At 32.8% G+C, this 15,052-nt stretch overlaps 1 protein-coding gene across 1 annotated transcript; it reads left to right on the forward strand.

The window, feature by feature from the left end:
* The first annotated feature begins 716 nt into the window (after positions 1-716).
* On the forward strand, positions 717-9,769 carry LOC130808156 (uncharacterized). Its single transcript, XM_057673616.1, has 3 exons — positions 717-1,070; positions 5,963-6,224; positions 9,543-9,769. The coding sequence occupies exons 2-3, from the start codon at positions 6,073-6,075 to the stop codon at positions 9,625-9,627; spliced, it is 237 nt and encodes a 78-aa protein (XP_057529599.1). The 5' UTR covers positions 717-1,070; positions 5,963-6,072; the 3' UTR covers positions 9,628-9,769.
* Positions 9,770-15,052: the final 5,283 nt, after the last annotated feature.

The raw sequence follows: 15,052 nt of genomic DNA on the forward strand, positions 1-15,052 counted from the left end.
TATTCTGATAGATTGAGTGTCCTTTTGTTAATAGTGTCAATAAAGTCATGATCCTTGAGTTAATTCTTAAGCTTAAAATAGTTAAAACACCTTGAGTTATTAGAAATACAAATTTTCATAATTGTACTCTTGTTACTCCAGTTTCGGGGACGAAACTCCTTTTAAGGGGGTAGTCTGTAACACCCCGAGATCTTAACGACGTAATTATTTAATATTTTAATGACTTTTAGAGATTTTATAATTATATTAAATTATTTTTTTTTTCAAACTAGTTTTAATAAATTTCTTTCATATGCGAATTTAAATGTTAACGTGTGTGTATATATATATATATATATATGTATGTATATATATATATATATATATATATATACATATATATATATATACATACATATATATATATATATATATATATACATACATATATATATATATACATACATATATATATATACATATATATATATATATATATATATGCATATATATATATATACATATATATATATACATATATATATATATATATATATATATATATATATATATATAAAAGATATAGTTACGATTTCTAAAATAAAAAGGTTTAAATCGAACTAATTTGTGAACACACATAAGTGAGCTTCTTTTTTTTAGTTGGGCATTTCAAGAGGGTTAATAAATAAATAAATAAATAAATAAATAAATAAAATAAGAGAGGAGTTAAGGTTTTAATAGTAAACACACTACCTCCCTCAAGACAAACACGCCTCCCCTTTCCCTCTCCTCTCCTCTTCCCTTTTCTCATCCCTCCACTGCGGCACACCACCACCACGAGCCACATATTCTTCCTCCACCGGTGAGAAGCCACCAGTGAGTAGCCACCGGTGAGAAGCCCCGCCTTCCTCCCTCACGGCACCCAGCAGCGGGCACCCAGCAGCAGTGGCTGCTTTGTTCTCTTCCTCCCCCTGCAGCAGCGTGAGTCTCCAAGCAGCGGCAGCCACCTTCGTGCTGGTTTTCCCGGCAGCAGCAGCCCAACACCGCCATACCAACTCCTTCCATCTTCACCCTTCTCTTGTTTCATCTTAGTAAGCCATCTCTTTTATTCTCTAATTAATTCTCTAGTTCTAATTGGGATTTTATTAAGTTTATGAGTTTGGTGTTGGTTTTGTGTTACTTTTATTGAATCTTTTTGTTTGATTGATGAATTGAACATTTTTATGACTTAGGGTATGAAGTGTGATTTGAAATTATGGGTTGTATGTTGATTTTGTATTAGTTTCTTTGAATCTTAGTATGGTTAGTAATTAAATATGTTATCTTTGAAATCGAAATGATTAGGGCTTGGATTTAGAGATGAAATTACTAATGATGTGTGTTTTATACTATATTTTGGTGATGATTGATTAAATAACTTTAAAAGTTGTTATAAGATTTGGTCGATTGGTTATTGTTGTGAATAATTAGTAATGGTGATGATGTTAGATGACTATGAAAGTGATTTTGGTTGATTAAATTGGGAATAATAGTTACTAATTGTTGTGAATTACAAATGCCCTTATTAGGCTGTTATTGAAGTTATAGATACATGATATTAGTAAACAAAGAGCATAATGTCAACTTATCGTCGATGGTTGCTAAAGTTATTTGTCGTGTTGTTTTGACTAAACTTCTTTCTAGCTTTGGATAATGTAACAAATGATATCCCGATACGATAGCTCTAAGATTTGCCTTATTGTTATATTAATGTTATATTAAAATTGTAAGATTTAGTTGTGCTCAGTTATTTTTGGGTAACACGAGCCGGCATGCTCAAAATTAGTTAATGTAAAGAAATGATTCACACATATTTCTACTTTAAATTGATGGAAAGACTTATGTTGTGTTGAGTTAATGATTTTGACTTGTATTGAATGAGTTGTGTGCTTGCTAGAGTAATCGGAAACTCATGTTGAATGGGTGATAGCGGTTACTTTGGTATTTAGTTGGTATGACAAAGTAGTTAAGGAGACTTATTAGTTCAATTCCTAACTCTATTGATGCCCATTTCATAAGAGGAAGGTAGAACTTTAATTGGGTGATTTTTGTGACTTTTGGTCGTGCAGTGACGCTTACAGGTACGCACACGTAGTAACTAACTACTATATGCTATTGCTTAAAATATTATCGATAGTTCTGATTAGATGCATCGTGTTAGAAGTGTGAAGTACTAGCAAGTAAATTTTATACATGAATAGCTTTCGATTTGCGAATCTCTCGAACTTAGAATGGAATAGATGCATAGGACGAAGATAATACTAGAAGTTGAGAACAATTCCCTTATTGATAGAATTTCATTATGTTTACTTGGAGTCAGAATGGTTCCTTTATATATGAGTTTAAGTTTATATTTGAGTTACTGGTGGGTCTTGTAAACCCCATGATTCTCATTGATAGCAAGAGTATGTTTGAGTTACCGGTGGGTCTTGCAAACCCCATGGTTCTCATTGATGGCAAGAGTATGTTTGAGTTACCGGTGGGTCTTGCAAACCCCATGGTTCTCATTGATAGCAAGAGTATATGTGAGTTACCTGTGGGTCTTGCAAACCCTATGGTTCTCATTGATAGCAAGAGTATATGTGAGTTACCGGTGGGTCTTGCAAACCCCATGGTTCTCATTGATGGCAAGAGTATGTTTGAGTTATCGTTGGGTCTTGCAAACCCCATGGTTCTCATTGATAGCAAGAGTATATGTGAGTTACCGGTGGGTCTTGCAAACCCCATGGTTCTCATTGATGGTAAGAGTATGTTTGAGTTATCGGTGGGTCTTGCAAACCCCATGGTTCTCATTGATAGCAAGAGTATATGTGAGTTACCGGGGGTCTTGCAAACCCCATGGTTCTCATTGATGGCAAGAGTATGTATGAGTTACCGGTGGGTCTTGCAAACCCCATGGTTCTCATTGATAGCAAGAGTATATGTGAGTTACCGGTGAGTCTTGCAAACCCTATGGTTCTCATTGATGGCAAGAGTATGTCTGAGTTACCGGTGGGTCTTGCGAACCCCATGGTTCTCATTGATAGCAAGAGTATATGTGAGTTACCGGTGGGTCTTGCAAACCCCATGGTTCTCATTGATAGCAAGAATATATTTGAGTTACTGGTGGGTCTTGCAATCCCCAAGGTTCTCATTGAGAGAGTTTATTCATTGATAGAAGGTTTATAGTTGAGATAGTCGTGGGTCTTGCAAACCCCAAGGTCTTCATTGATAGAATAGTTTCTGCTAGTGAAAGGTGCTCCGTGGGTCTTGCGAACCCCAAGGGTTTTCCTTTATAGAAAGATTATGCCTAAGTTGAGTTACCTCATGGGAGTTAAAAATCCCAAGGATATACTACGATCACACTTACTTTAAGGTAGACAAGCATCGTAGAGCCATGCTTTATCATGAGGCGTTAGGTATTCTGTTAACGCCCTTAGTTAAGTGATATCATACGTGTCTTATAGAGATGTTATGATTTTGAGAAGAGGAGTGTCAAGATATACATTCCACCCATGAATAGGGGTGAAAGTTCGGTCTACGGTTTGGACTTTCATCTAAACCAAATCGAACCATATTTTATTCGGTCTCCATATTTTCAGACCAACACCAAACCAAATTAGTTTCTAGACCGAACCGAACCGAACCGCATTTTATATGTGTAGACCGAACCGAACCGCCAGACTGAATTTTTTTTAACCGAATAACTATTATATGATAATTTGCTTTCAGGAATTTGCTTTGCTGTGCCTGTGTTGGTATTATATGATAATTGTTGGTATTTGGTAATAATCATATATTATTACACAGCTTGTGTTGGTAACTTGGTATTTGGTAATAAGGGTTTTTGTTTTAGGTTTTAAAATTACGGTCTTACCCTTAATATTTCGGTGTTCGGTCTAGTAATGCGATTTTTGGTTTTTAAAAATTCCAAACCTAATCCAAACCTAATTATTTCGGTTTTTAAATTTACAAACCTAATCCAAACCAAATTTAAAAAATCACCAAACCATATTCGGTTTGGTTGGTTTGGATTGCGGTTTTAATCCGAATAAGTTTCACCCCTACCCATGAACACATGGTTCGTGTTGGAAAAGAAGAATTGAGATCAAGAAAATAGATGGATGATAAATAGTTACTAGATATGCCTTGTGTTTTACGAAATCATATTTATACAGTTGTATAACATAATGTTATCTAGTAGTTGGCCTTATTATATGTAATGCTAGTTGATGACGTGTACGTGTTTGTATTTATGTTTGATTGTTTGATGACTTTGTATAACATAAGCATCAAAAACCACAGTTTTCTTTCTTTTCTTATGTCTTTGTTTTAGTTTTTCTTATTTTGTTAACCAAGACTATGCTATCGACTTATTGAGTTATCGTATGACCTTATGTGCTAAAGTAGTGTTTAGCTTACTTATATGTTATTATAATGTGAATTTTGTTTTAGCTTTTAAAAATTAATTATGTTTCAAAATTGATTTACGAGCTTTTTAGCGAAATTGTGCGCCTCGCATACAAAATGCCCACGCCTTCACCTTGCGCATATGAAAAAGGACTTTTTGCGGCTTGGTGCGTCTTGCGCCTTTTAAAATTAAGGTCTATTATGAGTACTTAGTACAAATCGGTTGTTACTTGATAGTCCTTGAATGATGGCTAACTTGGTATCTGACACATTGGCCTTTGGTCTGATGTCGAGCAGCAGGAGGATCATAGACAGACGTAGCAGGTATTGGAGCTTCTTTTGCATTGCATTGCATTGCTTTGAGGGAGAGTGATGAGGGCGAAGCATAACCTGTGTCATACCGTTATCTTTTGATTTTGTAGTCCTTATTTATCTTTTGTAGACTTTGGTTGTATACGGTTTGTTATGAGGCCTTGTGTCCTCCTTTGTATATTCGTATCTCCGCTGCGTAGTTTATAGCGTTGTATGGTTTTAAAGAGTTAAGTCATTTTTAAAATGCACGCGTTGACATTGGAACCACGATCATGCTTGGCATGTCGATTTGAGAAGCCGGCGATTCATCATCCCGCCGTGGTGTGAGATTTTAAAGGCAATGATGCCTTAGACTAGTTTAATGTTTTTATTGTGCTAATCGCTCTTCCCCATGTTTGAGTTTTAGTAGAGATGCTATCGAAATTTACACTCACCTTATTTAAAGTTAATGTTTAATGTTTATCTAAATTCTTTTCCTTTTTCTTTTTATGTAACACCCAAATTTCCTCCCGTCTTTTATGGTTTTGGTTCGTACAAGTGGTTGGAAATTCAGGGGTGTTACACTTCTAAAAGCAATTATTTTACTATGTATAGATGATGAACGTGAGTTAAAAATCAAAGGTTTCCTGATTTACTCCATTTCTTTCTCCCTTCATTTTCTTTTTTTAATTGTGACTTTATAATTAAATTAATACAGAGTTAATCTACTGAGAAAATAAAAAAAAAGAATTTAAACCGTAATTAACAAAATAAAGATCAAATTTATAAAATTTCTTTCATATATTGGTGCCCCTAGAGCGTTGAAGTCTGGATCCGCCTTGGCAATTCGTGGGTAATTTTTTGATTCAATTTCTGCTTGTTATGATTCTTAAACTTGAATAATTGTTTGAATGATTTTTCCCATAATTTTTTTTTTCTCTTTGGCACTTATCTTTTTCATTGTTTGGGATGAGTGGAGTTCTTGTGTGAATAGGATGGTCCATGGGTGCTATTGAAAGAGAGAAACTTGATTTTGTGACGACACATCTCCACTCCATTTTGGCTTTAAATTGTACAATTTGAGTCAAGTTAAAGCCTGTGACTAATACTTTATGGCTTACTAAAAATAATTAGAGTAAAACTTTGACATGAGCTAAATGAACCAATTGCAATGTATTAGAAATCCCTAATTTTAATATTGGCAACAAACAAGCATGGTTCTTTGTGCGAGGAGTTTATTCCTTTTGATTAATGTGTGAATCAGGACAACACTTGATTTTTTTCTGGATCCGCCACTTTCAAGTTCTAAGTGATTATTACAACCAACAAACTAGCAAAGCACAAAGGATTTAAGGGAGAAAATAGAAAGGGGAGATGGGATTGACGAATTTTATGGTGACAGTAGCTGCGGTTACCGCTGTAGTCCTCCTTGCCAGAAGTGACGTTAAACAATCTGCTGCTATTTTTCGACGTAATGTTCGTCACATTCGTAATTGGCTTGAAGAAGAATCTACTGCCGCCTCCAAGTAATTTTCTCCCTTTTTCAGTGATTTCAGATTATGGGTTTAATTTGTGCATATGTTGTAGTCCTATTTCTACATGCTGTCAATTTTATGATTCCATTTTTATTTAGCCTATCTGTTGTATAAGGGAGAGTTTCAAAGATAATAATTAGCGATAAGGAAATTAAATGCAGTTTAGGATGGAGAAGTAATATGAATTTGAAGTTGAACATAGTTTTTAGTGGAGGAAAGTATTGATGAGGGTTAATTATATCTTTATCCATCATTTTTAAGGAAGCAATACGAGCATTAGTCTTGTATTGATATTAGAAAGATTGACTTTATTGGAATATGATGATTCGTTTGTGGATTTCTTTTTCGGTTTGCTTTTAATATCGTTGGTACATGTATGTTGTTGATAGAACTAAAGATTTAGACCTGTTTGGTTTTCAATTATAATGAAGTATAGAATAATGATTCATATGAATTATTTGCATATTTGTATTTTTTTGAAGTTGTCGATATGTATTGGAATCAACTTTTTTGTTATTACTTACATGGTTAAGGTGCGCACATCCAGCCTCCAAAACAGTGCTTAGTAGGGAGTTACTTGGAAAGCCAATGTGTTAATATGACAACTTCTTAGCTAAACAGATGAAGCCGAAACAATTTTAGTCCGTTTCTTGTGTTAGAATAGAATTGAGTTATTGAGTTTTCTGTTTATTAATATGTGGGTATTCCAGCAGATGTTGAGGAAACTGTGATTTGTGACAATATGTGTACCTAAGCCTAGTGAACTTTTTAAGAAAATTGAAGGTTGAGAATGATCGTTAATAGGAATATGATTAGGAAACCTTTGTGGAGACGTTGAGACTTGAGAGTAGACAGCCAGGGCATGCTATGTGTGGGAAATGACCCTTTGCAGAATACTTCTACTATCACTTTCTATTAAAGTAGCTCTAAAATGGTTGTCTTTCTTTCCTATTAGTGTCAAAGTAAAAAAACTGAGTCCAAAAATGTCCTGGTTCAACAAGATTGCTAAGGGAGCAACACCACTAGGGGTGTAAGTGAACCAAACCAAATCGAATAAGTAATTTGGTTTGACTATATTTTAAATTTGGTTTGGTTTGGACTGAATTTTAATTATAATTCAGTGTTCGGTTTGGATTCGGTCTAGGGTCTAACAAAACCGAAAAACCGAAAAAATCGAGATGTTAAAGGCATGTTATATCTTCCACTTGATTTGTTTGAATTTTTGCCCTTATTTTTAGATTTTTGTTAAAAGTTTTTTACTTGTTCAAATTAAAAACCCTAAAATTATTAATATTTATTTAAGAGCTTTAGAAAGAAGAAGTTTTAAACAATACATGCAAATTTCATTTTCGGTGCAAAATATACAAATCGGTGCAATTCGGTCTATTCAGTTCAATTTGGGTTGGAATTTTAAAATTCGGTTCGGTTCAATTTGGATTATAAATATGTTGGTCTATTTCTTGGATAAGAACGTTTTGATCTTCCTCAATCAGAAAGCTCTTTCCTCACACTAATTAAGATTCACTCTCTTAATTCTTGTGGAACATGCTGTATACCTATTCTTGCTTCACTCACAAGAACACACACAGGTTAGGAAATACCCCTGCAGTTCCCCTTAGAAAAATTCTTTTAAACTGAATTTCTTCTTGTTTGATTGAAGCATAAAATGACCAAATTCTTTACAAAGAAGAGGAGTAGTCTTTGTATGGGCTTCCTCTCTAACTGCTTTACTGTACGTGGCGTATTGCCTATTAACAATAAACTAGTTAGTTATTTATAACTAACTGTCCTAACTAACTTCTGATGTAGGCTAAATGCTAAGCTGATGGCTTTTATCTTGGGCTGTGTTTGCACACCTTACTTTGCCTTAGTTCGCCACAATCAGTAGTGTCCTGGGGCCTGTGTTGCTTGGGCCATGGGCAGTTGTTGCCTTTGCTCCTTGTTTCTCTCATACACATGCTTCAACAGCCTCAGCAACATCAGTAGTGGTAGTGTTAGTAGCATAAGTGGCTGGTCTTGATTCTAGCATGCTTGGATCAAGTCCTCAGCTGTATAAGAAGCAATTTAGGTAGTGATAGGAAGCTGTTGTATCATTTCAGTTGTGGAATTCTGAATGACGACTTTTGAATTAGAATTCATGATAGGGGACCATGATTTCGATTCCAGAATAGCAAATCTAACCACCGTATAGAGACACAAAATGGTTATATATAAGTAAAATTCCCAATTTCCCAACCGTCCATGTTAAGGATATGGGAAAAAATTATCACGAATAAAATAGAAAATAGAAAGCAGAACTTCGTTCAAAGGCAACTGAAACCAGGAACAAGATTCATTAAATTTATCCCAACTCCATTCAACATCATATTCTAAAGATATAATTTCATGAAAGTCTAAAATGCGTAGTCAAAGACTACCATGTCATCATCTGTCATGTTTTTTGAAATTCTATGATTATCTCATTGTCTTCCGTCAAGTCGTCAGCTATATAAGCATTTAAGTATTGACAACACCACCAGCAGCCTGTCACCAGCCATCGCCACATATCTTAACCTTGACCACAACTGTTCTCTTATGGACTCTCAATTTCTCTTTTCTGAAAATTGTGGATACAACACTTTGCTCTCTTTGATTGCTGTCACATTGGAAAAGGAATCAAACAAATTCAAAAGGATTGTGGGAGTACTTAACTACAAAATAGTAGTGTCTTATGTGAAATTACCAGTTGATGTAGTAGTCATATTCTTACATGTAGGTCTTACTACATCTACGCTTTATTTGAAAATATTTGTTGATGATTACTGCAACAAACCCCCTCCCCACTTTAGTACTTTGGCGAAATTAACACTGTTTAGATAACAACTTCGGAGGGAAAAGAAAGGAAAGGAAGGAGACGGGAAGGGAGGGAAAGGGAAGAGATATAGAAGGGAGGTTATTCTTGTTTGTTTAGGAGGGAAGAGAAGGGAAAGGAAACTTTGGATAGATTGATACCTTTAACAAAAATCATCCATCCAATCCCTTTAAATCCCTCCCTTCCAAATACCTTTCCTCTCATTTTGTTATCTAAACAAGGGATCTCTCAGCCCTTTAAATCCTTTTTCTTCTTTTCCCTCCATTTCCTTCCATCCAAACATAGTGTAAGAGTCCGAGTAACAATCAGTTAGAGCTATGTAGTTAGTGTATCGGTAATCTATGGAAACACTGATTTTATTTGGACTTCTTGTAGTGCTTTTTATGAACACTTATATAACCCGCAATACATACATTTACATATGCTTGCTCTTGATCTACAATTCACAATTGTTTCAGGTCTGCTGAAAAGGCGAAACCCAAAGAGCTAGAGTCAGAGCTTCCTAAAAAGGACGGGACAAAGGGAGACACCTCAGACAAGTAGTCACATTTGGAAATTAGTTCAAGTTTTGAGTTCATCTGAAGATTATCATCTAAACGGAGAAACAATAGATTTTACCATCTTTACCGATTTTGGTTTCAGTTGAAGCTATGTTTTTGAAATAATAGAAAACAATGAAATTATAGTTTGGTTTCTATGAATTATGGTTTTTCGTGAAAATTTGAAAAAAAATGATATTATTTATCTATTTAATTCCAAATATAAGATTGGGGAAAACTTATGTCCCAAAATAAGCTTCCGTACATCCAATCCTAGCTTCGGGTAGAGTCGCTGTTAGTAACAGCGAAAGTGAAAAAAAAATAAAATTAAAAGCCCAAAGTCGCTGTTAGTAACAGCGACCTAAAAAAAATAAAAAATTAAAAGCCCAAAGTCGCTGTTACTAACGGCGACTTAAAAAAAAAAATTTTTTTTTTTTTTTTTTTTTTATAAATTTATGGATTAAAACAATTCCACCTTTTATAAAGGTTGGATACACTTTAGAAATGATGGTCTTGCACAAGCTTTACAGATATCTATTTGATTGTGCGATTTTGGCTTTACTCACATATTCTATTGATGTTGTTATCAAAACTCTTTAAGAGGGTAGATACACTTTAGAAATGATGGACCAGCCTACTATGCTTTGTATAATCTCTGTTATTTAGATATTCGTCATTAGTTTACAGGGAGGATATGCGACATCGTCCCATACAATACAAGCGTTCAGAAGATGATGAAATCCTAACTGTCATGGAGTTAAACATCCCGAATCAATGTTCAACTGGACCATATGCAAACTCAATAAAAACTAATGGTGTGCACTCTATCTCCATGTAATACTTTATTTTGGCCGCTGGCAATGCAAATTTCTCTGTTATAGTTTGTTCCCAGAAGAATGCATTTCTCTATCCAGGAATGTCGCTTTATCAAACCAGACAAAAAAAAAAAAAAATTAAAAGCCCAAAGTCGCTGTTACTAACAGCGACTTAAAAAAAAAGAATTTTTTTTTTTTTTTAAGTCGCTGTTAGTAACAGCGACTTTGGGCTTTTAATTTTTTTTTTTTTTCACTTTCGCTGTTACTAACAGCGACTCTATCCGAAGCTAGGATTGGATGTACGGAAGCTTATTTTGGGACATAAGTTTTCCCCAATCTTATATTTGGAATTAAGTAGACAAATAATCACATTTTTTTCAATCTTTCGTTTTTCGTTTCAACTGATTGAGATTTTGTTACTCCTTGTTGTCTTATTTAGATTGCTACAATCATCCAATAAATTAATTCAATTATAAAATACTAGTATAGGTGCCTGTGCATTGCACGAATTATGTTCGTGGATTGTGTTCGTTCAACGATTTATACAACTTAAATTTTAAAGTATTGTAAATATTTATTTTTAATTTTACTTTATTATAGTGATAATTTAAATCAATTTAGTTGAAAAAAATAATTCTTTACTTATGTATAAATTTTTTTTAAACAACTAATTTAAAGAATTAATGTAATAAATTTTTTTAAATACTTCGCTAATTTAGCTTTAAATTGATTAGGAAAAAAAACTTGTTACTTTTCAGTTCTTTTATGAGTATTTAAAATTTATAATTAAAATTAATTGCGAATTACATCCTTAATGTTTGATGCTTTTGCGAATTATAACCTTTATGTTTTTTTTAAATTTTTTTTTTGCGAATTACAGCTTCCAAAGTTTCCTTTTGACCATTATTCAAACCAACTGATCGATTCCGTAGAATTTTAACTGGATCATACTTTTTACCTTTGACTTTCATGCTTTTGGTTTTAATTTTTTTTTTTTGAGTTTTAAATTTTTTTCTCACTTAATTCTTTCTTCCCTTACTATTTAACCCATTCTCTTTCCTCTTTCATGTTGCACATTAAAGCTTTGAGTTTTATTTTTTCTCATTTAATTCTATCCCTTAACATTTAACCCATTTTTATTAATTTGAGTTTTAATTTTCTTTTTCCTCATTCAATTTTTTTTGGCTTGTTGCATTTACATGTTGCATTTACAAATAACAAACTCCATTAATGAAACAACCATTAATGACGGATGAACAAAAAATGGAGGATGATAGGATGTTATTTTGAGGAGTTTAAGCAACATTTTAGTTTGTTTTTTAAACATCTATACCTATAACTAAAATAAAAGACGCTGACATCATCATACCCCTAAACTTATGAGGTGTCACCTTTTGGAGTAAAGATTTCCCTCTAATATAGGATGATGATGTCATCCTATTCTATAATGGAATTGAGTTTTCCATTGGTATTGATTAATATTGATTATCCTAATAAATATATTATCATAATCAATACATTGAAATTGGTTAATTTTCTCAACAATGCCTAAATGCATTGGAATTGATTTATTTAATCAAAATATGTAAATGCACTATTGGAATTGGTTAATGCAATCAACCTTTCAATAATCTATATAATGTATCTAGAGGTAAGAGCAGAAATAAAATGATGAATGAAGATTGATGGTCAAACAAATATGTAAAAGAATATTTGCATTTGCAAAGCAAACAACTTTATTTTTGCAATCATCTGACATTTGCATTAAGTTTATACTCTAAATTTCTTTTATTATTTATTTATACACAATTACTTTAAATGTTTTTTTATTCACAAAAAAATGTCAATTACAATCTTATTGTGATCAATAAGATAAGTAAAATAATTACATGGATCCGTCTTAACATTCAGATAGTCTCATACAAAACAAGCTATTTTTAATTTTATATTTGTATAATTATTTAAATTATTTTTTGTACATAAATGTTATCATCATTTAACATGTTTCAAATAATTTAATATTGTAATATATGTTCAAATAATTTATTAATATTAGAATTTATTTTTAACATAGTTTGTTATGCTTAGTTAGTAGAAAATAATATCAAAATAACATTGTTTAATTTCATACATAATTTATAAAATAGTATTTTTAAAATCAAAAATGAATTAAATAGTACTCCCTCCGTTCCTATTTGATCTTCCTATTTGGGTATTTCACAAAGATTAAGAAAAAGAGAATCTTTGGTGGTAGTGAGTATTATTTTAATTATATAATAGTGGGAAGTAATGATTGTATTGGAATAATGAGAGAGCAAATAATTGTAGATATAATTAAATAATCAAAAAAAAATCTGATTTTATTATAGAGAGAGAAATTACATGGAGGGAAAGTAACCACTTTCCAAATTAGGAAAGTTTACATTTTTGGTTCTAAAAAAAAGGAGGGAATAATTACAATTATATGGACCAAGTACATAATAACAGCCATCCAAAACAGCAAAATTTGGCCTTGCATTGGCCAAATTAGAAATACATGGATTACTAAAATGAATAATTACAAGTACAATCTCCAAAAAAATGACCTTACAAATTCCTAATCATCTTATTTAAGCTGCTGATTTAAGGCTTCAAGCATCAAAATCAAAACAGTAACAGAACAGCAGCTTCAAAGAACCAAAATAACACTGTCCAACCACGATATTAACCCAAACAGCAGCCTCACAGTACCAAAAACAACTGTCCAGCAACCTTATTTGCATCATTAGCCTTGTAATGGCTTCAAATAATGACGATGAGCTACAGGGGGCTTGGTATTTTGGATCAAATGCATACGATTCACAGTCTAGCTCCAATTCTGACGATGAACCACAAGAAATTGATGCACAACAAATAGAACAGCAAGATCAACGTAAACCAAGGCTTACAAACGAGTTGAGGCATCTCATTTTACATGAAATGTTGTCACTTATAAATTACATGAAGCAGTGGAAGAATCTCAAAGATGATTATAAATTACAGCCCCTCAGTTTATTTATTATCATCATCAAAATTGTTTCTATAAAATTTAGGAGCAACTAATTATGAAATCAACATCAAAATGGAAATTTAAGGTCATGCATATGTATTTACGTCATTATATAATGATCATTTCAATTTTTTTGCCCCCTGATTCATCATTGACGTCTTTGAACCTCTCAGCTTTTTAAAATTTGAACAAGAAATGATGCAAATTACGGTACATGAAAAAAAATATCATATGATGTGTCGATTGTACACAATTGCTACTCAACCAAGTAATTATAGATAATTTTTTAGATTTTAAGTCAAGTAATTGCATAAACACATCACAGTGGTTTAAAAAAAAATTTCAAGAACAGACTTCCAAAAAAAATAAGACGAAATCAAAAAGGTTCAGAACAAATCCAACATCAAACATCACAAAAGCAAACAAATCCAACAGCAAACATCACCAGCACTTATCATGAGTGTACAATTAAAAGGAAATTCAAGAAAACCTTACATAATTCACGTGCGTTTTTTAGGGTTTTTTTTACCCCTTGAAGCAATAACTTCCTCAAGAGTGTCAGGGACAACCAAATTAACTTGGTCTTCATGAATCTTAGATGGAGTTGAAGGATTAACATGAGATGGAGACTCCAAATAATACTCAAGAAAACTTTGTGGTAATTCTTCTTCAGCATTAGGAGAAGGGATAGAATCACGAAACCTAGATATAGCATCATCCTTCATGGCCTTTTATATGCCTCAAGATCTTTTTTAGTCCATTTAAGAATTTCATTTGAATAAGAGTGTGACCTCCCATTAATGGAACAAGAACAAAATTCTCCACGGTCACACAAACCGTCATAAAGGTATGATGGTATGGTCGAATCACTCTTAGATTCGACGGTTTTCATGGACAAACAAAAGCTTCAAACAGTAACAATGTAAGTCGAAGAAGAAAGCAAAACAGAGGGCTTGAAAAAATCAAACTCAACCAAAATTCACAAAACGAACATCAAAATGAAGACCAAATTCCGATCTACATTTTAATGCAGTAAAAATGGAGTAAAAATGAGGAATGAACAGGGGATAAAAGCTAAGAAAGCCATGGAAGAAACTCAAAGAAGAGAGAGAAAGCAACGACTTCTTTTGGAAGAGGAAGCAGAATATTCAGTAAATTAAATGACACACGCTGCTCCCAAGGGGAGTAAAAGAATCCAAAGGGCTAAAACAGATTTATTTAGGGTCAAAGAGGGTATTTGAGAGGTACAAATGGGAAAAAACTTTCCAAAAATGAAAAGTATTCTAAAGTGGAAAAACTTATGGAACTACACGTTTTAGTTATTATATGCGATCATTATTATATGCGATCATTAATTCATTGAAAATGAATAAGCAAAAATTTACAATTCATATTTTTCAAATAATCAAAAACAATAAAATGAAAAAAAGGTGCATCGTGTAAAACACATGGACATGCGAAAGCAAGTAAGTGGACATATCAAAAACTGTTTGCTGATTATCTATAGTCTATTAAAATCCCTTAATATCAAAAACAATAAACCCTGAATATCAAGAGTTAAAGAGACAAAAATAAAAAACCCATTA

The sequence above is a fragment of the Amaranthus tricolor genome, chromosome 3, assembly GCF_026212465.1.
Source record: "Amaranthus tricolor cultivar Red isolate AtriRed21 chromosome 3, ASM2621246v1, whole genome shotgun sequence".
Taxonomy (NCBI): Eukaryota; Viridiplantae; Streptophyta; class Magnoliopsida; order Caryophyllales; family Amaranthaceae; genus Amaranthus; species Amaranthus tricolor.

Coding starts and splice junctions, on each gene's coding strand:
- LOC130808156 (XM_057673616.1), top strand. CDS start 6,073: ATGGGATTGACGAATTTTATGGTGACAGTAGCTGCGGTTACCGCTGTA. Junction 6,225..9,542: donor GAATCTACTGCCGCCTCCAA/GTAATTTTCTCC, acceptor CAATTGTTTCAG/GTCTGCTGAAAAGGCGAAAC.